Source organism: Psammomys obesus, unplaced genomic scaffold, assembly GCF_907164565.1.
Source record: "Psammomys obesus unplaced genomic scaffold, mPsaObe1.curated_primary_1811, whole genome shotgun sequence".
Taxonomy (NCBI): Eukaryota; Metazoa; Chordata; class Mammalia; order Rodentia; family Muridae; genus Psammomys; species Psammomys obesus.
The window spans coordinates 982,721-1,009,642 of record NW_026591086.1 but is presented as its reverse complement, the minus strand read 5'-3'; the positions used below and the strand labels follow the sequence as shown (position 1 = coordinate 1,009,642).

General features: G+C 46.9%; 1 protein-coding gene across 1 annotated transcript in view; it reads right to left on the bottom strand.

Annotated features, from left to right (window-relative positions):
- Positions 1-26,922, bottom strand: part of Fam124a (family with sequence similarity 124 member A) — a 52,386-nt gene that overhangs the window by 4,948 nt on the left and 20,516 nt on the right. The window contains exon 3 of the mRNA XM_055609670.1: positions 14,433-15,166. Within this exon, the coding sequence (XP_055465645.1) occupies positions 14,433-15,166 (734 nt within the window). The remainder of the gene's footprint in view (positions 1-14,432; positions 15,167-26,922) is intronic.

Sequence of the window (26,922 nt, the reverse complement as noted above, 5' to 3'; positions counted from 1 at the left end):
CACACACACACACACACACACACACACACACACACACACACACACACTAGTTTTCTTAGAGCCATAATTATAGGTGTTTAAAGAATGTGATGCAAGGCCCAAGGGTAGGAGAAGGGTCACAGCTGGCAGCGGTTGTAAAACAACCCAATTTTCACCATCGCTTAAGCTTGGCTGGGGAAGACAGTAAACAGGATGAGCTCATTGTGGGAAACAAGCCCTGAGGGATGGAGACTGCTTCAAGTTCTGGAAAGGTGCAGTTCTCCTGGGCATCCTAGTGGGTTTTGTTTATTGGTAAGTATGAGCCACAGTGCAGCTGCCATTTCAGCGCCCCAGTTCTTGGTGGGGACGCCTGCAGCATGGAGCCAGTGGACACAGCTTCATTAGAAGCTGAAGATCAAGGTTCCTGGTCAAGAGACTGCTAAGGGACATACAAACTTGTCACTCTCAAGGAACAGGGTGGAGTTAAATTTGGCCTAAAGAACAGCATGGCAGGCAGAAGGACTGTGGGCTTGAGCAGAGGAGCCCACACTCCGCAAGCCCACATGTGCTGTCTCTAGTTTCTATGGCACCATGAAGGTGGGAGGCCAGAGACACCCCACATCTCGCTGCCCTCAAGGAAGCTGCCACCCGCTGTTTTGCTGGGAAGTGTGACATGTGCAGTGGAGGTGCGTGTTGGGCGTGTGTAACTCAAGCTGGCACAGTGCTGTGGATAACTGCAGCATCCTGGGATGAGAGCTGTGCAAAGGAGGCTGCGGAGCCGATCCTACCCCACTATCCAGAGCCAGGGTGACGAACACAGTGCATCTACCTGGGGCTGGCTCTGTTTCCTGCCTCCCTTGTCTGGTTGACTGGGAACCTTAGGGCCTGAGAGTGAATCCAGAAGCTCTGCCCTAGCGGGATTTATCCAAGTGAAACAGGAGCTTGTCCCTTCCTGGCCTGAGCCTGGCTTCGGGCTCTCAGGGGCCGGGCCCTCCTGAGCCCCAGCAGTGACAGCAGTTATGGTGTGAAGTTGGCTGCCCTTCCTTCCCTCTAGAGCTATTTGGTCTGTATGCTCTACTGGAATTCACAAGCTCCTCTCCTCACTATTTAAGGAACTTTCTCAAAGCGCAGAACAGTGTGCATAAATTAATCTGATGAGGGCAACCTGCCAGGAAGACCTGGCTATGCTTCTCCTGTCAGCAGGGAACTGGGATCCAGCTATGAGCTCTGCAGCATGGGCTGTTTGCCGGTGAAGCGAAGCATTATCCTGAGCCCAAGCACCTTTCTCAAAGGTCTAAAGAGGGTCATCCCCAGCCATGTGTGTGGGTAGAACCATTCATTCGGTAAGGACTTGTAGAGGTCACTGGGTCCCCCTTCCAGAGGCCTGGAGTGTCTCCCTGCTTGCCCAAGGTCGGGAAGTCCTGCCTTGTCTCCTTTTTTTCTGAATAAGGGCATCCTTGCTTCTTCTGTCCTTGGCAAGAACATGGTCAGCAGAGCACTGTCCGCTGTCTAATAAGTCAAAGATAGACCTTTAAGTCCAGGGATTAATAACCATGGGGGGCATCTCAAGGAAACTGGGTAACTAAGTCATGAGAATCTGGAATGGGTTCCACATAAGAAGGCGGAGCTTGACTCGAGAGAAAAACATTGCATCTTGCCTCTCCTTTCACTTTCCTCTAGGAGATTTTCACATTCTTTCTGAGAATACCATCCATGGTCAAACCCTATGCTCCTTTGTGAATGGTCAGGAGGAAAAGGAGGGGGTCAGAGGGAAAGGACAAGGTAAGCTGAGGTGGACAGAGCCCGGTACAATTTGTAACCCATGACATTTTGAGGCAGAAGGCTGGAAGATTGTCCAGGGTATTACTGGCTGTGTCAATAATTGGTACTTTAAGGAGGCTGGAGAGATGACTCATCAGTTAAGGGCACAGGCTGCTCCTGCAGACATCCACATTTGATCCTCAGCACACACACAGCGGCTCCCAACTGTAGGTAAGTCTGGATCCAGAGGATCTGATGCCCCCTTCAGGTCTCCCTGGGCACCAGGCACTCGTGTGGCGCACAAACTCACAAGCAGGCAAAACACCCATACAGGTAAAATAAATATTAAAACAAAAAAGTTAGCAGTTTAAGCCAGTTTATCAGGAGTAAATTTCCTATTCTCTTTCCCTTCCACCATTATGGAATGTGAGGCTTCCTGTACAGCCATTAGAGCAATGTGCTAGTTTTACTAGGCCACCCACCTCAGAATGGCAGGTGGCACAAGTCAGGTTGAGAGTGAGAGAGAGAGAGGGAGAGAGAGAGTGCTGATTATTCACCCCAGCTGAACTCCTGACAGGTTGTCTTCCCTCTGGCTTCAGACCACAGCTGAGTGGTTCCTAACAGTAATCCCTGGTATGGCCCTAGGTAAATTCCCTCTTTAGCAAGCTCTGGAAGAACCTGCCTTCCCCTTCAGCTCTGCTTTCTGAAATCCCAACCTGTGTACCTGGCCGTTGGGAACTTTCAGCTTTTTTGTTTGTTTGTTTGTTTGTTTTGTTTGTCAAGACAGGGTTTCTCTGTGTAGCCCTGGCTGTCCTGGACTCACTTTGTAGACCAGGCTGGCCTTGAATTCACAGAGATCCACTTGCCTCTGCCTCCCTGAGGGCTGGGATTACAGGCATGGGCCACCTTGCCCAGCTGGGAACTTGCATTCTGAAACACAAAAGCTTCATCCATATCTTCATGAATGCTTCTGTCTATGTGTCTGCTTAGACACCTGCCCATCCTCTGAGGCAAAGTACAAAGAGATGTTTATCTGGCCATCTCTCTTCTCCTGGAGAGTAATAAACACTCATACTCTTGGGCACATTAATAGGAGCAGAACTGCTAGACACTGGGTGAGCATATTTTTAGTTTTAATAGATCCTTTCAAACACTCCAGAATTGATCACATAAATGTACGGTTCTGCCAGGAGTTGAAGTGTATTTCAATGACTTCATATTCTCTCCGAGATCCGGTATTACCGTTGCATTTAATTTCAGCCCTTCTGGTGGGCACTAGCATGTCATCATTGAATTAACTTATATTTCCCTGATGACCACTGCACCCTTGTCTCCAGGGTCTCCCTGTGTAGCCCAGGTTGGCCGCAAACTCAGGCTTCTCTGCTGCTGTCCTGAGGGTTGGAATCACAGGCCTGTGCCAGCATGCCTGACTATGGGGCATCTTTCCATGCTGATTGGCCAAGACTATCTGTGTGCCAAGTGCCTGCTCTTTGAATATATTCTGGAGTTAATACTTTTTTTTTTTTTTAAATGTGCATTGGTATTTGGCCTGAATGTACAGCTGCGAGAGGGTGTCAGAGCCCTGGAAATGGAGTTACAGACAGTTGTAAGCTGCTGTGCAGCTACTGGGAGTTGAACCTGATCCTCTGGAAGAGCAGCCAGTGCTCTCAACCGCTGAGCCACTCTCCAGCCCCTTGAAGCGATGCTGGAGTTAATACTTTTTAAGAAGACATAAGCATCACGGACATCACCAACCTACCCAGAGCTTGTGGTTGCATTCTCTGATTGTTTCTATGGTTAAACACTTTTAAGCTTTTAATAAAGACATTTACACGCTTTTTTTTTCTTTAAATACTGCTGCTGGTTGTGCTATTTTAAGAATGAGTTGCAGGTGCGAGTGCAGGTGAGCCGGCGCTGGGTAAATGCTTGCTATGAAAGCACGGTGCCCACTACCGTGAAAACACACCCTGAGTCCTGAAAGTCGTCCCCTGACTCTCACCGCTGCTCTGCTACCTGCACAGCCACACACACACACACACACACACACACACACACACACACCACCACCACCACCACAACCAATCGGTGTGTGTGTGTGTTTTATTGGCCTCTCACCTATACATGAATTAGGATTACTGTCCGTCCGTCTCCCTTGCCGCTTGGTCATCTTCCTCTGACCCCCCCCTCCCCTCCCTTAAATCCACTGCAACCCCAGCCTGGAGCATTTGACTCTTGGCCATTTCATGGCTCACAGTGGTAAAAACAACAGGCAGTCAGCCAGGGCAAGAAGGACGCATGGTTCACTCCTCAAGATATCCTACTGCCTCACATGCCTCCAGCCCCTCACACAGAACTGGGATGGAAGGAGGGCTGTTCTGTTAATCTGAACCACCCAGCCTACCCTGAAGAGGGAAGGGCCTAGTCTGGTGGATAGAGCTTCAGTTACGGAAGCATGGTGTTGCTTGTTTGTTGTTATTATGGTGGGTTATTTTTTTTTCCTGTTCTCCAAAGCATTAATTCATGTGTAAGTGAATTACTACTATCTCTCACAGATTAGAAATAGGCCATTAGAATGCAAAGGCAGTATTACTGGAAGACCGAGCCAGCTGACTATACCAGAAAAGGAACACTGGTGAAGCAGTCCTGCCAAATAGCTTTCAAAACCTTCACTGGCCTTGGCCTGGTTTATCATGGCTTAGGCGGCAGCTGGTAAACTCTTTTCCTCCCATATAACCTTAAACTTGGGTAACCCACACCCAACATAATGGCTACATGGTTTTGTTTGTTTGTTTGTTTGTTTATTTGTTCTGCCAGAAATGATACTGGAGGAGGAACAGAAAAAGAGTTGAATTTATCCCGACATGGGTCAGCACTTCACAACCCTGAGTGCTCTGAAAAATATCCAACTCTGTGGCGGCAGAAACAGCCTCTCTGGGTGGGGGGGGGGGGGGGGGGGGGTGGGGGGGTAGGAGGGTGTGGTAGCACTAAGGGCAGCCGGGGCTTATGAAGCTCCTTGAGCCAGAGCTGTGGCTTCTTTGACTTGCTGACAGCCCTTCATGCTTCACCTTTTACTTTCTTACTCAAGGACCCATGCCTGTTTCTATGGCCACTTGAATGACCGTCCTCTGAATGGCTACGTATTTCCATGACTACTCAGGACTCTTTCTAGAACCTTAAGAAACCTTCCTGTTGATCTTGAAGTAAGCATTTGCAACCTGACAGCTCTGAAAATTGGTTCTTGGGACACTAAGACCCAGAGAGAGTGGGGAGAGGAAACCAGGGCTTTCCTCTTTGTCTAACCCCTCCTGTGGCAGTTCATTTAGCACTCTTTCCTCTGTTTTTATGCAAGTATTTAGGCTAAGGCACAGCGAGCCTGTCTTTTTTTTTTTTTTTTTTTTAAATTCTTTATCAATTACACTTTATTCACTTTGTATTCCCCCTATGGTTTCCTCTCTCCTCCCGTCCCAGGCCCTCCCTTACTCCCCCCTCTGCACAAATGCCCCTCCCCAAGTCCACTGATAGGGGAGGTCTTCTTTTCCTTCCTTCTAATCCTAGTCAATTAGGTCTCATCAGGAGTGGCTGCATTGTCTTCTTCTGTGGCCTGGTAATGCTGCTTCCCCCTCAGGGGGAGGTAATTAAAGAGCAGGCCAATCAGTTCGTGTCAGGGACAGTCCCTGTTACTATTACTATGGAACCCACTTGGATACTGAACTGCCATGGGCTACATCTGTGTAGGGGTCTTAGGTTATCTCCATGCATGGTCCTTGGTTGGCGTATCAGTCTCAGGAAAGACCCCTGTGCTCAGATTTTTTGGTTCTGTTGCTCTCCTTGTGGAGTTCCTTCTTCTGATGTCCATCCTCTTTGCCTTTCTGGATAGGGATTGACCATTTTAGCAAGAGTCCTCCCTCTTGCTTAGTTTCTTTAGGTGTACAGATTTTAGTAGGTTTATCCTATAATATATGTCTATATGAGTGAGTATATACCATGTGCGTCTTTCTGCTTCTGGGACAGCTCACTCAGGGAGCCTGTCTTCTTAATTCATCTGTCTGGAAAGTGACACGACAATGGCAATGTCACTGCTACAACCCTTCACCATAATGTTTTACCTCATTCTTATCTACAAATGTGTTTTTAAAACAAACCTTGCTTGCCAGCCTTGAACCTCATCAGTGCCAACCATTTCTATAAGCGATAGGAGTTTTGCTCTTGTGGTATCATCTTTCCATTCACTTAAAACTGAGAGCTACTGACTGCGTTTGTAATGTGAATGCCAGGAACACTGAGTCTGCTTACACCGGCTGGCTCTCACAGAATGAAGACCCAGGCTAGATAGAAGCTCCACTCGGCCTTCCTCAGAGCAGGAGCAGTCATGGCCACTGAACAGACTGAGGAAAGGCAGATCTAATTTCACACCTAAACCTGACTAACTGGGAGATAGTGTTGACTACTGAGCTTGGTCTATTAACTTTGCCTCTACTTCACAGAACTGGAGTCAGCACCCCAAAATTTCCTGTGTTAATGTGAGGTTCCCCAGGAGTATGTCAGGGACTTCCAACATTCCACCCTAAGGCTCTCTTCTGGCCAGAAATCTGTGTGGGTTTTTCTGCATGGTAAAGTGTAAATAAAAACATTAAATAATTACTTGAAAACCTCATCATGGAAGTGCTTATTATTTAAGATGTAGGCACAGAAACAGAAGCACCTAGAGATGGAAGAACTTGATATTAAAAAAGGATTGTTACTTTCACCCAGGACAAAGTAAGACAGCAGCCATTTTTACCTCCATAGTGGGACATGAGGAAGACAAATCTGGCCTGGGCTCTCTGAGTGAAATTGGGCCAGTTCTGAAGTTGCCAATGACCTTTAAGAGGGTGGGGCAGATCTCTACTCTTGCAGGCTTACTTCAGGAGCATAGTGAGTTAGAACAGCATCCCAGGACTGTTCCCTCATCCCTATCTCTCCCCAGTTAGTAATCAGGTCGTTAGAACTTCCTCAGGGCAGGGGACCAACTTTGGCTTTACCTGGACTACTCTTAACTGGAATTACATCGATCTTTCATTTTTCAGGATGAGGATTAATTACAGATTATCAGTGTAAGTGCTCTTGATCTGTTTTCAGACACAGAAAACAAACAAACATCCAAAGCTTTTTAAAATTACATTTAGTTATGATGTGTGTGTGCATGTTTATGTATGTGTGAGTGTGTGTGTGTGCATGCACATATACATGTTTTGTGAGACAAGTCTTTGTCCCCTGGTTGTCCTGGAACTCTCTATATAGATTAGGGTGGCCTTGAACTCAACAAGATTTGCCTGCCTCTGCCTTCTAAGTGTTGGGATTAAAGGCATGCACCTCCTCTCCTGGCTAGCCACAATTCTACTGCTAAGGCCAGTTGAGGATCTGATCCTCAGGGGTCCCTTGGGTTTGGGAGAACCTTTGGCTCCTCTAGACTTCCTTTGGCTAGCTACTCCACTCATTTAAGGATAAGTTAAGGGCCTTGCTTGATCATAGTTTCACTTGGAAGCAATGAGGAAATTTTCCTCTGTGTTGACCCTTTTCTTGTACACTTGACCCTGGATAGAATCACCAGGTGGGGTCTCCATGGCCTCCTTGAACAAAAGACTAGGTGCCTTGCCACAGATGCAGAACATCTGAGATGTCCTATACTCTCCTGGGACCTCCCTGAGCCCCCCTGCCTCCCTTTTCAACTCCTCTGCCACATCAGCATAAGCTCCAGACATAGGTATGATATACACACAGATGATTAGTCCAATCTGGTACTGTAACTTCTGTGCAAAATTTGGATAGAGCTTGGGTGAAACAAACTAAACTTTTTTCAACTAAATTTGATTAAGCATACATTTCTATTTCGTAAGAGCCAACCAATAGCTCCACCGGTTTAAACAAAAGTTTGCCATCAATGTGTTAGACTTGGAATCTAGAAATTTTAATATCATACACCCCATCCCCACGTCTCATTCTTTACATACTTTAAATGACTTCCTCAGACCTTCAAAACTCGTTTGTCTTTTCTATATATACAAACCCATCTTTACTAAAATCATTTACTTATTGTTTTTTTTCCTTAATATCACGAGGCATAGTGACATTAACAAATAAATTTACTGTCTGATGTGAGCCCTACTCCCCCGCCCCCACCCCTCATCCCGGGAGTGGTGTGAACTAGTATTGTTTATACTCTCCTCATGAAGTCCCAGTGGCAAGCTAGAGCTTGCTTTCACTGTGGGGAACCAACAAATTTGATGGGTTTACTGTTAGTTCACAGGTGATCCCACTAGCCTGCCCCAGGGACATAGCAACTACTTATGTCATCACCTACTGCCAACAGATGTGTGTTGGCTAAAAGGACCCACCCACCACCCCTGCCCTCTACTTCTGTTCTCTCTCTGTAAACCATGCCTGTGCTCTCTTTCTCTCTCTGATGCCCCCTTTCCCTCCCTCCCTGCCCTCTCTCTTTCTCTGCCCTCATGGCCTGCTCACTCTCTTCCTTCCCCAGGCTCCTTTCCCCTCTCCCACAATAAATTTCCTTATATCAGATCTGTTGCCATGGAGTGTAATTCCTCAGGGGGTATGCCTTGGCACGAGCCCACCACGGTGCCGCCACCGCCTCATTATACAGCACTTACTTCTAGAACATGGGTGAAGGATTATTGCCGAGGTATGAGGGACCCTCCAAAGTGGATGCACTCGGAAGTCTTTACCCATCATGGATGATGGCTTTTTCAAAGACCTCCTTGCCTACACACTCTAACTGGTCGCCTAGACCACAAGGTCATGAGTAATTAGGGCATAATTACATACAATTGGCTAGGAGGCATGGCTGAAGTTTGGCTTAGTGGACAGTGTTGTGAAACATCACCTCAATTAAAAAAAAACAGCCAAGCCAAAACTAAGCACATAGGATAATGTAATAAATTATCTGTGTGCATGCCATTAGACTATGAGGCTGTGTAAGTTTCCAGGTAAGCCTTATGCCTGGTCTTCATAACTTTACATAGTGTGGAGAGTCATTTACCATAACTGTGGTCTGGGTTTTTAAGTGAGTCTAAGTAGCAGATAGAGAGAAGCAGCAGACCCATAACAAAAATTATTAAATCGATGTCTATAATGCCCAGCAGAAGTCGACCAAGGAAGCCCTGTGAAAACTGTGGTGTGGAGTTCCTATCGAGATATTTGTTCTAGAAGGAGCATCCCATTAGGTGTTTTTACTGTAGACATCTCTATGCCGTGAGATAAATAACGTTAACCTCTGATGGAACTACTCTCTCTTAGGTGTTCTCAATGGCGCACTGTCTTCATCCGTGGGCTGTTTGGTTATTCTCTTTATCTTTGCCACAGAGTCAGGGGGCAGCATGACTCAGGATGGGGGCTTTGGAGAATACTCAAACATGCTGAAGTCTGAGGGTGGGCTGGCCAAATCGCATCTCTGCTGTCCACTTCTAGGTAAGTTCAAACAACACATGGCAATTTACTGGTATAACACACACATACACATATATATCTCGAAACTGGATAAGGTCTTGGGTGAGTGGCAGCCAGCACCCATGGCTGAGGACGGCCAGGGAAACAGATGTATTTGCTTTTACCGATGCCTAGCCTGAGACCATCCCTGGCTAGACTGGGCGGCCAGCTGGTTGAGAGCCTATACCTATAATCCTTTTTTAATGTGTCTGCAGTGGAGGCAAATAACAAGTTTATAACAAGTTCTTTTCCTCATAAGAGACCACATTATAGGACAATATAATATGGGGCTATTTTTCCATAGAGGTTGCCTTTTAACTACAGTTTATGTCCAGGCCAGACCTGTGTGCATTCTTTAGTCCCCGTCAACCCTCCTTCCTAGTTAGTTCTCTAGGAAGGTGAAGGTCAGCACTGAATTTTGTCTATGAAAACTAAGTGTATTCCTTTTTAGGTTATCAAGAACCAAAACCCAACACACGCTATTAAGAGGGGAGAATTTATCTATTCGAGGTTAAATTACAGCTGTCCCGAGCGTTGTGTTTTGAATGTGAAATGTCCCCCATGGGCTCACGTATTTGAACACTTGGTCCCTGTCCCCGCTGATGACACTGTGAAGGTTATCAAAAAACGTCTGGGAGCTGAAGCATCTTTGGACCGAGGAGGTGTTTGGGAGTGGGCTTGGAGGTTTGATAGCCTCACTCCCCTTTCTGTTCATTTGCTGCTTCCTGACTGCAGAGGCAATTGTCACCAGCTGCTTCTTGCTTTTGTCACTCCACCGTGGTAAACTGCAGCCCCTTGGACTATACGGATAAACCCTTCCTCCCTGACGAGTTGCTTCTTGTCAGGTGCTTTGTCACAGCGATGACAAAAGTAGCTAACACACTAAGAGATACCTAAAGCTGCGGGATTGCAGACAAGTTTCAGAATACATGGAGCTACACGGCCATGTGAGATCTTGTCTTGCAATTCCCTAGTCTCTTCTCTGCGGAGCCATTCCCTCCACTCAAAGACACTTTTCCCTCCCTGGTGGAAAATACAGCTGCTGTCTGATCCCAAATTTTGCATTTGGGGTTTTCAGCCACTGGAACTTTTCTTTCCAAATTCTAGTTCCTGATGCCTGGGTGATGCCAGGTGCACAGACAACCTGAATTTCACCAGCTACAGCCAGGGAAGCTGGACTGGGTCAGCCCTCAGCCCAACAGGGTACATCCGCTACAGTTAAGGAGGCTTGATTAGGTCACTCCATCATGGTATATCAGCTACACTTAAGGAGGCTGACTGGGTCAGCCAAACATGGTCCACCAGCTGTAGCTGTGAGTGGAGTAGAAGGGCTTTCAGCCAAGTCCTGCTGGGGAGGGGACAGCTTGACAAAATATAGAGTTGACCAGCACCTGTCACAAACGGGGCAGCTTCACCCTTATCCTCACAACCCCCTCACTTAAGTGCTTCAGTAGAAGCAGTTTCTCATAATCGGCTAAATTAGATTTCAGTTACATGAATGTCACCCATTCAGAAAAGGAGAACGCTTCCTATTTACATGCAATTTATATAACAAGAAACCTGCGCAACCTAGTGCTTTAGAAAGTTGTAGGAAATAAGCAGCAACAGACACTGACCGTGGTACAGCCTGGCCTTTCAGTCCTGAAAAGCATCTTCTTTGCTTTTCAGGAAGTTATCCTCCTCTGTTGCAGCCTAAGCAGTTACAGACTTACTTGTAATTCTCACAACAAAGATTTCAGCTAAGCATTACACTATGTTCAGACAAGAAAGACCTACATTTTGGAGTTTTCAAAGGACTGTATTTTGTATAGTGTATACTATGCAAAGGTAGACAAGTAAATTTGAAAAATTATTATAATCATTTCTTCTGAAAAGAGGTTTACACACGTTTCCAAAGTTTTTGGTGTATGTTACCAGGAAGTCTCAGCATACACAAGGACAGCTCTTACTTGGCTAAAGCTAACTGAAAACTCTTAGATGTTGATGGATTAATAATACCCTTGGGCCTCCTAACATGCACTATAATTTTTTATTATATTTCTTTTTTGTTATCTGCCTCCCCTATAGAAGTTAATCTCACTAAAGCAGGAACTTCTCTCTGGCTGCACTCAGAGATAACAGTGCCTGGCATGGAGAAGGCTGCCTATGAATTGTCTGAATGACCCACTGGTTAAAGTTAGGCATGATATAATTTTCCCATGACCTAAAGATTCCAAGTGTGTATGAGGTAAGCAATGGCGTGAAGGTTACTTACAGTTGTGGGTGCAGAGGCTGGATTAGCCTGAGAGTCCAGTCAGGGTGCAGGCTGAGTGAAAACGACTAAAGCAGCTACTGTGCACGTGGCCATCTCTCTCAGGGAAGACATTCTCAGCCTCCGCCTCGAAGCTCATTTTGACAGGTGGCAACTCTTTATGGCAGGATGCTCTGCTTTTCACATCTTAGAAAGATTTATTCTTTTTTATTTTATGTGTGCGCGTCTGTGCACCGGTCTGTGCGAAGAGGTTAGAAGGAGCCAGGCTTACAGGCGCTTGTGAACCACCCAACGTGGATGCTATGAACTGAACTTGGGTCCTCCCGAAGAGCAGCCAGAGCAGAAGAGTTTAAACTCTTCTGCATCGAGTTGCTATTTCTCTTCTTGCTAAGTAGGTATAGTTATCAGTCATCTTAAGTCCCTTTTTTGTTGTTGTTGTTTGTTTTTTGAGATAAGGTTTTTCTTTATAGCCCTGGCTGTCCTCTGTAGACCAAGCTGACCTCAATTCAGAGATCTGCTTGTCTCTGCTGGGATCAAAGGCATGCACCACCACCTCCCAACCATCTTAAGTCTTTTTTAAAAATGTGGCATCTACTTACATATAGGGAAAAAATAAGATATCATGGCTATTCTGAACCTTGTTTTGACTAGATAGCATGCCTTCTTGAATAATGCAGAGCTCAGGGAGGGGCTGAATTGTTCATACGAAAACCAAGACCCAAATAACCCCTCTCCTCTAGAAGAGTTAAAGAGGAAAAGGCGGCACCAATACTCAGAGTTTGGATGAAGGAGGGGAGAAGGTCAATGTGATCCCAATCTGAACAAGGCAACAGAAAGACTATGCAATCAAGATTTTATGCTGTGTATAAATGCATCCACTGATCAAAAATTTTATCTTAAAAGGCATACTTGAAAAGAGGTTTAGGGAACTGCAGTGTCTAATTTTGACTGTTAACTTTATTGGATTAAGAAATTCCCACTCAGGGGCCTGGAAAGATGGCTCAGTGGTTAACAGCACTGTTCTTCCAGAGGTCCTGAGTTTGAGATGCCCTCTTTCTGTCATGCATGTGTACACGCAGGTAGAGCCTTCATATGTATAAAATAAGTAAATCTTAAAAAGAAAGAAAAGAAAAGAAAAGAAAAGGAAGGAAGGAAGGAAGGAAGGAAGGAAGGAAGGAAGGAAGAAAGAAAGAAAGAAAGAAAGAAAGAAAGAAAGAAAGAAAGAAAGGCCTGCTCAAGCCTGTGGAGGGGTCTGTGAGAACGTTTCCAGAGAGGTTTGGCTGAGGATGGAAGACCCTCTGTGAGCGTGGACAACACCGTTGTCTGCTGTCTGTGCCGAGGTCCCACATTAAACAAAAGAGAACAAGGAGAAAGCCACCTGAGCACATTCAGCTTCCTCATCTGGTAGGATGTGAATGGGCAGCCTCACGCTCCTGAGGCCACCCCCTCCACCCCAGACACAATGGGCTGTGTGTACTCTCACCCTAGTCCTACTGCAACTTGAGATGCCAAGGCAGGTTGATAGCCATGGGAAGTCTCCTTTTCTCTGAGGAGAAAGGGAGAAGGGAATAGGGGGAGGGGAGGTAAGAGGGAGGGACTGGGAAGAGAGGGGGAAGGGAAGAAAGCTCCCATCTAGATGTAATGTAAAGTAAATTAATTAATAATTAATTAATAAAAAATCATCCAATGCAAGAATTAAAGAAAGAAATTAAAAAAAAAAAAACAAAAACGAAAAGAGCTGTGCATAAAACTATTTGCCAGTGACCCTCCCCTTGTGACTTGAATATCTTAATTTTGTTGAGGTCTGAAATAGAATTTTTTTACTTCAGAAAGTGACTTAAAGCGAAAGACAGGAGTGCACCTCCTGTTGGAATGGGAGGCTGTTCTCTGTAGGTGAACAGCGACCATTCTCCAAAACTGGGAGGTGCTGTTGGTTGCCCCGCCTGTGGTATTTAACAATGGTACTAAACTGGCTTAGAGAGAAGTTCTGCAGAGACAGACGTGCCTTAGTCCCAAGATAAGAATCTTTTCTTTCTCTTTCAACAATTCCTCATCTTCAAAAGCCCCCTCCTATACAGACCCTATAGTCGCTGCACCGCCTAGGTCGCCTCTGACATCTCCACTCAGTGTTGCCTTTGAGGCAGAGCCCAGGCCACGCCTTCCACACTGTTCTTTCATTTGTGCTCAAGAGAGGACAGTTTATGCCTACGGAAAGAAAGCGATCACTTCAGCAGTCATCACAAACATTTGTGTCCTTCAGTACAGACCCAATCCTTTGCTTTACCTCAACTATTACTGGTGTAACTGTCATACTTCACATAAAAAAAAAATTGTCAGTGTTCAGATGCAGAACTGTTTTTCTCACATTTCAAAGAGGATTAGAGAGTAAAGGCCAGTATTCCGTTCGTTCGGTAACAAAGCCACATTCCCTGGTTTCTTCAAAAGGAAGTCTGAAAATCAAGGTGTTCCTATAAACAGCAGTGAACCCCGGGTGACCCTCTTAGGTCACTTATCTTAATGTCCTGTGGCAGCGAGTGTGGAAAGTGGAAGTGGGGGCAGCGGGAAGAAAGCCAAAATCTTCTCTATAGACAATTGTCAAACTCCTGGGCTTCTCTTGGAGAAGTAGGGAATACTGTCGGGGAAAACCTCCCCTGGTGTGAAAGATCGGATTAAGGGCAAGTTATCAGCAAGTTGCCCAGGTGAGAAGCCTGTGTGCTTCCACCTCCAGAGAGCCAGTGAGTGTTAGGTGTGCTAAAAGAACCAGAGGCAGAGAGATCTTGGCACCTCTGCTCTTGCTTAGAAGAGTGTGGGATATGCTACTGGTCTAGGTTGGACAAAGCCACCGTACTCCTCTTTGCCCTACCTAACTCACAGCTCCTCCAAGACTCCTACATGGCTTTCCGGCACAACGGACTGTAGACAGACAGACAGACAGACAGATGTCAGACGACCTCTGTACCTGCAGAAGGATCTTGTTACCATCGTGGTCCTCAGTCTGCCAGCGCCCCTCGCTGATGGGGCTGCAGGGGTTGGGCAAGAGGGGCACCAGCTGCCCGATGTCCTTCACTCGGAACTCGAGCACGGAGGAGTCGGTGGGCACCGGGCTCTGATCGCAGGGCAGTCTCTTCAGGGAGAACTGGATGTCCACATCCAGGTTGGAGAAGATGGGAAAGATGCAGAAGTCTGCTTTGCGTTGGCTGGGGCTCCGGCGCAGGATCAGCTCATAGAAGCGGAGGCTGTCTGAGTAGGTGTCGTGGCGACAGTAGATGGTGAAACGCACTATCTCCTTGCCATAGTGCACAGGCCGGATGGCCCACAGCGGGGTTCCGGGAGCCAGAATGAAGAAGTCCTGGCTGCAGGGCAGGTAGGGTAGGAATCGGCCTTGCACGCGCTCTGTGTGGTGGTGGCGCCAGGGTGGCCGCTGCAACACGCGGTGCACCTGCAGGATCTGCTCTTCTCCGTACTCCTCCTGAAGGAACAGCACCACGGCCAGCGCCGGCTGCGCAACCTTGGGCGACTTCCGCTTTCGCCTGCCGGTGCGTCGCTCAGACACTCGGAACAGTGGGAGGTCAGGGTGGACCCATGCCAAAACTTTGTCGATGGCCTCCTGCAGTGGCTGGGACTCCCCTGGATCTGCGATGATGTGGATGCTCACCAGGAAAGGGTCCTGTGCCTCTTCCACAGAAAGCTCACCTGGGAGCACACAGGAATGAATGAATGGATAAATGGGTGCTTGGGAAGACAGATGGGTAGATGGACAGACAAATGGATGGCTGGGTAGATGGATGGATAGGTGGGCCAATGGTTGAATGGATGGATGGATGGATGACTGGATAAATGGGTGCATAAGTGGATGGATGGGTGGAAAGCAGATGGATGGATGGATGAGTAGATGGATGTGTGGATGGATGGGTGGATGGACAGGTAAGTGTATGACGTGATGATTATTCCACCAAGAGAAAGAGTAACAATATATATTGCCTTTGCAGGAAGAGAAGCCTAATTCTAACTGAATGGAATCTATGATCTTAGATTATGTGATCCCAAGTTCTAGACAGCAGAAAACGGCTGTTGCTTTGTATGTTGGACAGTATTAGGGAAAACTTGGTTCTGTCCACCAGGTTTGGTAGTTTCATCTAGATAAGAGAGGTCCTGTCTCTTGACTCAGAAAGCCCCAGTCGGCTCATAAGCAGCTTACACATGTGCCTGTTATCATAGGGCTTTAACAATGCTAGATCAAAACGTGCCTGAACTTTTCATCTCATGAGAACAGCTAGGTTCATTGTTACACATCTCCCATTCACTTGCACACTGTTTGGGCAGTTGGTATGTGCAGGCTGCTGGGAATCTGTTTAGGAAGACTGAATGAACATTGCTCTCTTAGAGTTACGTGTTATACAACCTGTGTCACCAAAGGCTGCAGCTTTTACACAACCACAGTCATGGGTGAGAATTTTATGACTTCGGTTGGAAACACAGATAGAAAAGTGTACATTCAATGTGATATGTGTCTACAATGAATGAAGCAGAACTGGATCTTGGGATGGGGTCAACAAGGAGTTAGGCCTACCTATGGGAAATATAGCCACTGGAATCTTTCTGAACTTCCTTTTGAAGTTTATTTATTTATTTGTGTGGAAGGTGAAATCTAGAGGACAACACGCTGGAGATGGTTCTTTCCTTCTACCATTTGGGTCCCAGGAATCAAGCTCAGCTTATTAGTCTTGGCGCTATCCCCTTTACCCACTTAGCCATCAAGCCTACTCTTCTCAAGCTTCTAATAAAGAACAGATGGCATGGACCTTCAACGAGACCACACAGCTAGATACACATATGTTTCTCTGGTTGGCTGCCATCTGTAACAGAACTGCCTCATTTCTTTAGATACCAGACTCCCTACTTGGAGAAGCAAGCTTCACTCTCAACAAGGCTTCAAGAGAAGATGCTGCAGCTTAAAGACAGGTGGTTGCAGGTCTCCTAAAAGGACCACGATACCTTACCCACAAGTGCCCCCTGAAGCACCTGCAATCTTTCGTTTTGCAAATTTCGTTGGTCTGCTTTTGTTTACACCTTTATGGGCATTTAAGGTCTCTGTCCTATGTGGAACTGAGTGGAGCACCCAGTGCAGAAGGGAGCTCGCACTAGCCTGCAGCTGGGGATGCCTCAGCTGCATGAAGCCCACTCTCACTGGAGGTGTAGGAAGGGACACCCAGAAGATGGCAACAGCACACTGGGGCTGTGGGTAGGAGTGAGGTTAAGTGGTGAGGTAGCTACCTCCTGCACCTCGCAGAACTTCACAAATCTTAAATGGCAGATACCTCTGTGGTGGTTTGAAGGAGAATGGCCCATAGGCTTGTTTTGAATGCTTGGTTCCCAGTTGGCAGAAGAGTTTGGGAAGGATTAGGTGTGGCCTTGGGAGGTGGGTTTGCTTCAAAAGCTGAAGTCACTCCCAGTTTGTTCTCTCTCTCCATCCCTCCCTCTTCTTCCCCCTTTCCACTCCTCCCTCCCTGATGTTTGTAATCAGATGTAAGCTCTCGGCTATCACTCCACGGCCATGCCTGCTTGCCTGCTGGGTCCCATGCTTCTAGCTACGATGATCACGAACCCTCTAGAACTGTGCGTCCCCAAGTTAAATGCTTTCCTTTATAAGTTGCCTTGGTTACAGAGTTTGGTCATGGCAATACGGAAGTAAGACAACCTTCAACTGCAAAGATGAGTGTTTAACCTGGCAATGCTCTGCCCCCGGGGTGAAGCGGTTTGCTGGCCATTGTCGTGTTTGTCCAGTTCAGAAACCATACCTGAGAAAGAGGTTTGGCCTTCTAAGTGTTCTCTGTGTGCTATAACCTGACCATGATGGGTCCTAGGCAAATATGCGCAATGTGCCTTTACCTAAATGTAATAGAGCCTAGGTGAATGTGCTACTTATGCTGTAACTGACATGTGATTGACCTTAGATATAGCCAGACATCTTTTGACCAAGTATGAGAGGGATGAAGTAGGACAGGAAGATTTAGCTGGAATACAGAGCAGCCCTCACAATGTCACCAGGAGTGAAGGTTAGAGTAAGCAATGACCCATGGTGTCCAAATAGTGCAGTGGCCTTTTCAAGACCATAATCCAAATCAGCCACAGGATGTCAGGATGTTTTCTGGGAGAAAATACTCCACTGAGCCTGGGAGGAGAAAGGGCTAGCATCACTCTAGCTGAGCCCAGGCTAGATTAGGCAAAGACAGATGGCGGAGAACATCTGGCTCATTCAGGGGTGTATTGTTGACCCAAGACACATGGGAAATAATAAATGAGCGAAGGGCAGGAGAGGACTGTTACGCAGTAGTACTGAGGACGCAGGTGGAATGGGAGGAGCAGAAGAAGCATATTTTCACAGGCTACTTTGGAGGTATGGCCTCTGAACACACAAGCCCAGGGAAGCTCTGATGTTCCTGTGATGTGCTGTTTAACTGAGGGGCAAACAGAAGAGAAGGGCAGGTTCAAGGGAGAAGAGCAAGAGCTACCTGGCCTGGAGTATTAGTTACTTCCGGGAGGCTGTCCCTTGGGTTTTGGACTTTGATGCTGCTGCGGTGTTGGCCAAATCAAAGGGTGGTTTTAGATTGCTTTTAGATGCTGTCTTGCACTTGTGTGGTGATCTGATGTGTGTGTTCCCATATGGATCTGAATTACGTAAATCCACCACCATGGGCTTAGAGAGCAGCCACAGGGTTATTCCGGCCAGCTTTCAGCTCACTCTTTCTGTCTACCTGGCTCCTTCCATTTCATCACACAATGACACCGTCCCCAGCAGCGGAGCAGCCGAAGTGGAAGCAGGGATGATGCAGCCCGTCCCTTTCCCCAGCTGCAGCTCTCTGAGAGAAGGCCCCAGAGCTGCCAGACCGCAGCTCCCCTCTCCCAGGCTGCCACCCACTCCTAACTCCAGAGACACACAACTTTGCCAAACACCGGCCAGTGTTTAACCCAAGTGGGAAAGGACAGAAAGGTTTTGAACAGGACGATGATGAAGAAGTTTGTTCAAGGAATTACAGATGGCTTCTGTCAGGGAAGCAAGAGTAGATGGAGCAGAAGGAATGCTGGGCAAAGTTGTCGGAGAAGTGACATGGCTCCTTTAGGATCCAGACCCCTCACAGGGTGTACACACAGCCAGAGGCCCAGAGTGAGCTAACAGGAGTTCTTTAACTATCTGAGTACACGAGCTCATTTAGTCCCAGTCGACCCTTGAAGTGGTTGAGATCACTGCCTGCATTTTAGAAAATCAAGCCAGCTACCCACTAAAAGCAGCATAGGCAGAGGCGGGACCCTCTCTCTGGCAGAGTCCTGTGAACCTTTGCACCCCTCCCTTCTCTCTGCTGTATCTGCATCCTAGCCATTTTCACCCATGTCTGGCCATGATGCCCCCACTTTTCCCTCTCCTTCTGAGTGGCCCTTCCCAGCCACTAGCTTTGTGTCTCCTACGATACTCATTTGCATTTCTTTCCTTTGGCCCTGGGTCTCCTTCTGAGGACAAGCATGCCAGAAGCCATCTCCCTCTTGGCTCCTGCCTAAGTCTTTACATCTCAGCAGTGGTCTGGAGGTAACACAGGCCAGGGCCATGGGTGTTGGTACACAGGAAGTACAAAACAGAACAGAGATTTCAAGAAAGCCCACAGGTAGGCAGGAGAGGCTAGGCATAAAGAAGTTAGGGGAGTAGGAGCTAAATTTCCCCTAGATGCTTAGAGTTGTCAGGGCCCTCAGCCTTAAGCCACCTCCTGCAGCCACATAAAGGTTTCCCAGAGAGCAGGAACAAAGGCTGAAGCCTGCATGGATGGCAGTGCGTTTATAGCTCTGCAAAGGGCAGGCTGCCCAGCCTGGGAGAGTAAGCTGGCCTGAAAAGCATTGCACTCCACCCCGAGGGCCAGTAGCTAGGATGCAGCCAAGATCAAGCAGGTGGAAGACGCGGCTAGAGCCTGCACTGCCTTTGTGCTGCACGAACCCTGAGCCAGCAGAGGCTGAAGTCCTGCCCCAGCCCAGCTCCGGGGAACAGGCAGTGACATATGTATGCTTGCTGGTGCTCTCTGCACGTGACCCTGAAACAGCTCTAAACTGTCATCGGGAACTAGGGTTACATGCACTCTGTAACTAGGGTTACATGTCTCTATGGCACTGAGCAGGAAACCAAGCATTTGAGGGGAAGGAGAGAAAACGTGAATAATTAATTGTCATGAAAAGCCTCTGGTCCTCCCAGAGAAGCCGAGACTCTGAATTATGGTGTGCTGTGCCTTGATCGTTATCTATTACCCAAGGACCTCACAGAGCACCTGCTTCATCAGGGCAAAGCACAGCAAAAGCAACATCGCAGGCAACGTCCCATGCCATGCCCCCAGAGAGGCTGGGAGCTGCTGCAGGGACAGGACTGGTTTCCAATTAGCCAAGTCTCCAAAAAGGAGAAGGAGGGCTCCCCCTGTCATCATGGGATCAGAGTTTCCCCGTGATACGGTGGAGCAGCTCAAATGTTAAAGTGTTAGGGAAGGCAGAGGTGAGGCCAGGCTTTCCATCAAAGAGATGTGCAGCCAGCCCAGGCTTGCTATGTCTCCACAGTGTTCTTCTGTCCTTTAGACCCTTGGCTTTTTTTTTTTTCCAAGTCAAGAGAAAAAAAATAGACAATAGCAAAATTGCTTAATATGTGTCAACTACTGTCCTAAAGCCTTTACTTGCGTGATCTCATTTAATCTTTGAAATGAAATGCTATAGGGCTATCTTTCCCACTTTGGCTAAAATGCTGAGTTGCTCAAGGCCCTCTGGCTAGAGGAGAGCAAAAGCTATCTGAATGAACCCCAGCCTCCCCAGTCACTATGTTGTCACCTCATAAGCCTTCTATCGTTGCCCCAAACCTTAGTGTCCCCCGCTGGGGCTCTAGACTTGCTCTCCAGCTTCTCTAGCTCATTTGGGTGTATTGTCCTGCTATGATCCAGAAGAGCAGTTGGGTGGTGCTTTTCTGCTATGGAGGAGCGGGTAGGGAACCAGGGAATTTCTATTTGTTGACAGACTTGGAATGCTAGGTGGACACTTGGCTATCTCAGCGCTACCTGCGTAGGGACCCTCATACCACTGTCTCTAAACCAGGGCCACGCACAAGCCTTGCCTGCACCAGCCCCCACCATCTGCTTCCTGTTGCACTAACCCATCTTTCAGAATTGACAAACTGGGAGCCTCCATAGCACCTGGTTCCTGGTAGTGGGCATGTCTGGCTGCATGTTAAGATCTAGTCTTCCAAAGTAACTGTCTGAACTAGTCTTAGCATATGACAGACTCAGATCTGCTTTCCTGAAATTTTGAACAACGGTTTTGCATCCTCAGTTTGTCACTGATGAGTGGCAATTTATTTGCAATCATTAATTAAATAAGGAATGCTTACTGAGCATCTACTGTGTGTTGGCTACTACAAAATGGAGAATGAAACAGACTTAGCCTTCAGAGGGCTTATACTTGTGTGGGAGGAGAAATGATAAACAGTGACATACGCAGTGACAGCTACTTTACTTAGCAAACACTAGTTCCATGTGCACACAGGAAGAGGCAGCTCTCCAAAACAGTAGCCAGAGCCAGATACTGAACAAATCACCCTTCCAGTGCCCAAATGCCAACTAGTAAATACCCCTGTTCCCTAAGCACTCACCACCAGCTCTGTGGGATGTTTTAGGAAAGGCACAGGAGGGTGAGCAAATACTCTGCTGGCCTCTCTAAACCCTCCCCCTGTGGCAGTGATCTTCTCCAGGTAAGGATATGACTGTCAACTGGACACGTGTAACCCAGGAGTAGAGAACACAGTTGAGGCATGCTGTAGACTCGTCCAGGACACAGGTTGCACTGACCCAAGAACAGATCAGAAGGCAGGGAGGTGGGGGTAGGTCCTAGTGACAAGAAAACACCCACAGAGGGGCACGCTCTCCCATTAAGCAGCTTCAGAAAGACGTGCAAGCCCCTTCCTGAGAGAGCCATTCCTCTGGAATGTAACGAGCAACCTGCCTGTTTTGCTTTTAACATATTTTAAAAAGACAATTATTTGCATCTTTGAACTAATGAGAAAATCATGAACAACTCCCCTAGGCTGCCAATAGTTAAGATAAAACCTCAGGTTTCCTCAATTTTTGGTAATTTTATCATTTCAATAGTAAAATCTGTCAGGAAAACGACTGTGGGCGATTCTTGGGTGAGCTCATAGCGTAAGCAGTGTGGTTCCTTTTCGTCTCAGTTCCTACAGCTTTCTGCAGTTCAGAACTGAACGCAGGCTGAAGTGGTTGTGCTGAAACCTCAGCTTTCACTCGGCGGAGAACAATAAGGAATCTTTGTGCTCCCTGGGCCCTTTCAAGCCTTTGTTAAGCAAGATGCCTTAGTTACAGCTTGGGCCACTTGGGCTCTCTCAGTTTTCAGCATTTGTACAGAGACAATGCCATAGGCCTGGATTCCTAATCTACACAACGAGCTCTTCTGAAGCCAGGGCATTATTAAGAGACAAGAACGCAGCGAATAAAGCAGACGGCACAAACGAAGGCGGATAGCATGACACTTCCCCAGCCTCACGCAGGCTGCATTCTGAAACAGCTTGTGGGGAGAGGAGAAGCAAGGGCAGCTACCAAACGGTGAGAAAAGACACTTGAGATGGGCATAGCCTGGCACAGATTCTGAGAGGTCCATTAACTAGTCTGAAGAGATACAACTACAACCAGAAACAAACACACTAGAGGATTTAAGTCCAAACACTGCAATGATTTTGAAGGCTCTGAGCAGGAACACGGGTCTGTGGCATAGCAAGGCATTCTACCTAATACCAGCTAAGACCCCTCTATATAAAACTTCTGGTTCGACATCCTGTGAGACTGTGGCATTGTACCCTCTCTAAGTGAGGGTTCATACTGTGAAAAGACCGTGACCTTGGCAACTCTTATAAAGAAAAGCATTTAGTTGGGGCTTGCTTATAGGTTCAGAGGTTTAGTCCATTGTCATCACGGCAGGAATCATGGTGGCATACAGACAGACATGGCACTGGAGAGGTAGCTGAGATTTCTATATATATCAGCAGGTAACAGGAAGAGAGAGTGACATTAGGCTTGGCTTGAGCATTTGAAATCCCAAAGCCCACCCCCAATGACACACTTCCTCCAGCAGGGCCACACCTACTCCAACAAAGCCACACCTCCTAATAGTGCCACTACCTATGAGCCTTTGTACGGGGCCATTTTCATCCAAACCACCATACACCCCAAATCTTCCTTCTGCTCAAAGATTCCAGGTTTTTGTTGTTGTTGTTTTTTCCTAAAGCACACTATGGGCTTGTCACATTCTCCTGCAGCAAAGGCATCCTGAGAGTGTTGGGCTCCGAATATAATCTTATATATTTGAGAATGTGATAGCTGACTGTGGAAGCAACAAGTCCAGAATTAAAATTCACCCAGTTTCAGGAAATTAAACAAATCTATTTGCAACAAAACAGACCAAAGGGAGATGTAGCCATCACTAAGCTCATGGGCTTGTTAATTAAAGAACTCCAGTCTTTATAGTCATACAGGGTACTAGGAGCAGGATCTTCACATTTGTACTAATAAAGGTTTATCTCAGAGGGGATTTGTTTCTGAGAGGTGTTAAGCAGCAGGTGAACTTGCTGTTATATTTGTTCAAGGACAAGATGCCCTGTACATGACCGTAAAGTACACCCTGACTGCCTCTGCAGGAAACCAGAACTGTAACACTGTGCTGATCTTGCTCCTGGTCAAACTAGGCACAAGGGGAATAAAGCTCAGGGGCTTATTTTGGCCTGCAAGTCAGTGGAAGAGTCAAGCATCTCGGCAGCTTAAGGACAGCACTGACATATTCTCTGCTCTTGTCCCACATGTTGCTACACAGTTCAGGCTCACTTGAAGAGAAAGCTGCCTGGACATAAATACAAACTAACGACGGCTAGGCCATTTCATCTGGGCTTCTTGTTAACAGACAAGGTGGGGCTTTCCCCCCAGGTGGACCAGTCAATGCTGGCTTTAAAAGCAGAGTGACAGAGTATCTCTCAGCCTGCACTTCTGGTCTGTAACCTTCACCACAGTGGCCTCTAGCTCTGAAGTGCCTAATCCTGCTAAGGAGGAGACATAGCTACACTTTCACTTATCTTTGTGACAGGATGTCTGACAGAGACAACGTAAGGCAGAAAAGATTCATTTTGGTTTGTGAATTGTGAGCTTAGATTTTTCTCGTGCAAGAAAAAGCAAGGAGTGGTGGAGTTCTTAGTTGTGAGGGCTAGTCTCTCTGTGGTGTGGAAGCTTGAGGGAGCTACTCAAGTCTTGGTGGGTCAGCAAACAGAGAGCTCGGACATAACCCATCACCAAGGTCCCACAACCTCAGAAAACACTGTCACTAGATGGGGACCACGTGTTCAAACACAAGCACCTGTGAGGGATGTTTTACAGTCAAGCACAACAGTAACACCTCCTTCTCTTTGGAACGCAGTACCATGTAACTGAGAAAGAGACTGACACACAGACACAGGAAAAATACCCCTGGGAGATGCTTATCTCGAAACGATGGAGAGGATGAAATGCAAGGATGTAGGTTTCCCTTTCCTACAATTTTTCTACGAGCTTGAGGCCCCACACCTGCAAATTCCTGGCTTATTGCTTTAAAAGCCAGAAAAATCCAAGAACCAGCCTTCTGAAGTTATTTTATTTCAACTTTCAGCAGAGGAAATGGTCTGAAGAGCAAGGCTTTCTACTCCAAAAGCAGTGCTTGGTATGGATGGCAACTGATGCTGACCCTCTGTGGTGCTGTCTCACAGAAAGACCTCCATCTTCTCCACTGTGACAGATGACCCTTCTTCATGTCAGCCTCCATGTCCTTAAGCCTGAGGCAACAGCAGATTAACTATAGAGGCGCAGAAAAAGACCCGTAATTGAAAGGCTCTCAACAACAAAAACAACAATAAACGAATGCTGCTCCCCCCACACAGGGTCAAATGACTCAGCCGCACTTCCTTTATGGGTCAGTGATGATGCCAGAAGGTGTTAGCGTGAGATAAAAATAAAAGAGGGAGTGAGGACGGATGGGCCATTTCTTCCCACCCATAGCCACCATGTTGTACAAAACAAGTTTAACAAACATGCAGAGAGAGGGAAAGGAAGAAGGAAGGAGACATACAGACAGAGCCTCCTCAGTCAGTTCTACTGTAGGGACTCTGTGAACACTCTCCGAGTCCTTCTGATCTGCGAGCGCACCGTGCCTTAAAGGGAGCAGTAGGGATGCAGTTCCCGAAGCGGGAACTGCTTTCCATGAAGCCTCTTCATGGCCCTGGTGGTCTTGTGGCTACTACTGCTCCCTGAGCCTGAAAGGAAATAAGGTCAAGACTTCAACCTGAGGCGCTCCATACCACAAGAGTCTCCCCGCTTATCAGCCACTCCACGGAGCACTATTGCTCACTGTTTGCAGAACGTTTCTATGCAGTGTCCCTGTACGCGTCTACCTGCATGTATATATCCCTTTTACACATAATATCACTATGTCCCTGAGGCATCTGGTTATTCTTCAGTGCCAGTGGGAGAATGAAACGGTCCACAGTGATGAGGGGAAGGGGCCGTGAGCTACAGACAGCACGGCTTTATCCTGATAATTCTACCTGTAGGAGTAGGAGTTCACTCTCATAATCAACGTATGCAAATTGAGTAAGGATGTCCCTGGCAATCGTGTTTATAATGGCGAAGTGAAGCACAACCGAGGGTCTACTATCGGCCACGGTGACTGTGACAAACACACAACACAGAAGCACAATGAAATAAATACTCTATGGACACTCAGGCTGCTCCAGAAGGGCGTTCTAGTATAGATGGTCATTATAGTATACTACAGTACAAAGATCACTAAAACTGGGCAATGCTAGACACCAAATGGCAAATAATGGATTTTCTGTGTGGGGTTTTAGGTTTTAATCTCCTTATGAATTTGCATTTTTTTTTCTGACTTAAAAACATCAAATCAATCAATCAATCAATCAATCAAGCAAGCAAGCAAACAAAACCAATGGCCATGAACTACTGGGCAATAAAAATTCTTTTTAAAATGAGAAATGTCAAGGGCAGGTGCAAGTGGTGTCACCTACTGTCTTTTGCCCCCTCCCCTGGGTCCTGACATTGGTAGAGACAAGATATTCCTGAGGAGCCACTTGGTCTTCTCTGGGAAGATTTAAGCAAGAGAGTATGACTATTTTTTTTTCTTCCCCACCCCCTTGGTAGAAATTTTGTGTAGTGGTAGTTAGTTTGAAATGAAAACTTTGAAGCCATCTCTCCCATTTTTGAAGCCAGAAGGATTCCACTGTATTTTTTGAAATTAGATCCAAGCGTAGCAGAACATCAGAGGGGCTGTCTGTGTGGTAAGATCTTTACCCTTCGATTTCCTGACACACGGCTTTGCTTATTGCTTTTTTTTCTTATCAGTTGTCAAACAGCAAGACTGTATAGCTTTCATCTCCTGTGCAGAAAAAATATGAACTCTAGGCCATCAAACAACAGTGTTATACAAATGCTTTAGGTTGTGTTCCATTATCTCAGAGATTTCGTTAGCTCCTTCCATCATTGTTCAAGTAAAGGCTGCCTCCATTTGTCAGAAAGAACTTCAAAACATAAGGGATATGTTCCACGCTTTAAAGTAAACCGTCCTTAGTGGAAGGATGTAATTATTTATTTTAAAAAGTTCAACAAAATAACTCAAGCATTTATCAAGTGAGCACATTTCCTAAGTAGCCTTTTTGCAAATCAGAGAACCACAAAGCTAGAGTCCAAGTAGAGGAAACACAAACAGAAGCCACTGGGCTCGCTCGGGGCTCCTCAAACTTTCACTAAGCAACTTCAAGCGGGGCTTGGCCATCTGCATACGAGGCAGCAGCTCTCCAAGGCAGTAACTGCATGTGTCCTGCCAGGCTTTGAGCAGCATCTCTAGGCAGCTGAGAAAATATGGGGCCACCGAGACTACCCCAACCTGCTAACTGTGGCTAAGCCTCCAGTCGAAGCAACACAAGACCCAGATCTATCAAGGAGTGTTATCGACAAGCTACTAAATGACCGCATTCCTAAAAGGAAGGTCTAGGAACTCGACAAATGTCTCCAAACTTCAAGCCATGCTTGTCACATGAAGGCCCAAAAGCGTGGGGTGTGGGAAGAGCTGCAGATTCTCTTTCCCCTCAGTGTGAGTGAGGCTGTTACCTGTGGGAGGAATTTAAATAAGGACACTGTCATAGCTACATACAGGGGCAGCAGCAGGAGAAAAGTTGCTCTCAGGACAGGAGGCACATCTGTTCCAGGCCCAGCAGCATGGCACAAATGACAAGCTTGGTCATGGCTCTTGGCCAGCTCCAGTGTCTTGTAGCCAGTTGAGATGCCTAGACTGTCTTTCCCCCTCCCTCCCTCCCTCCCTCCCTCCCTCCCTCCCTC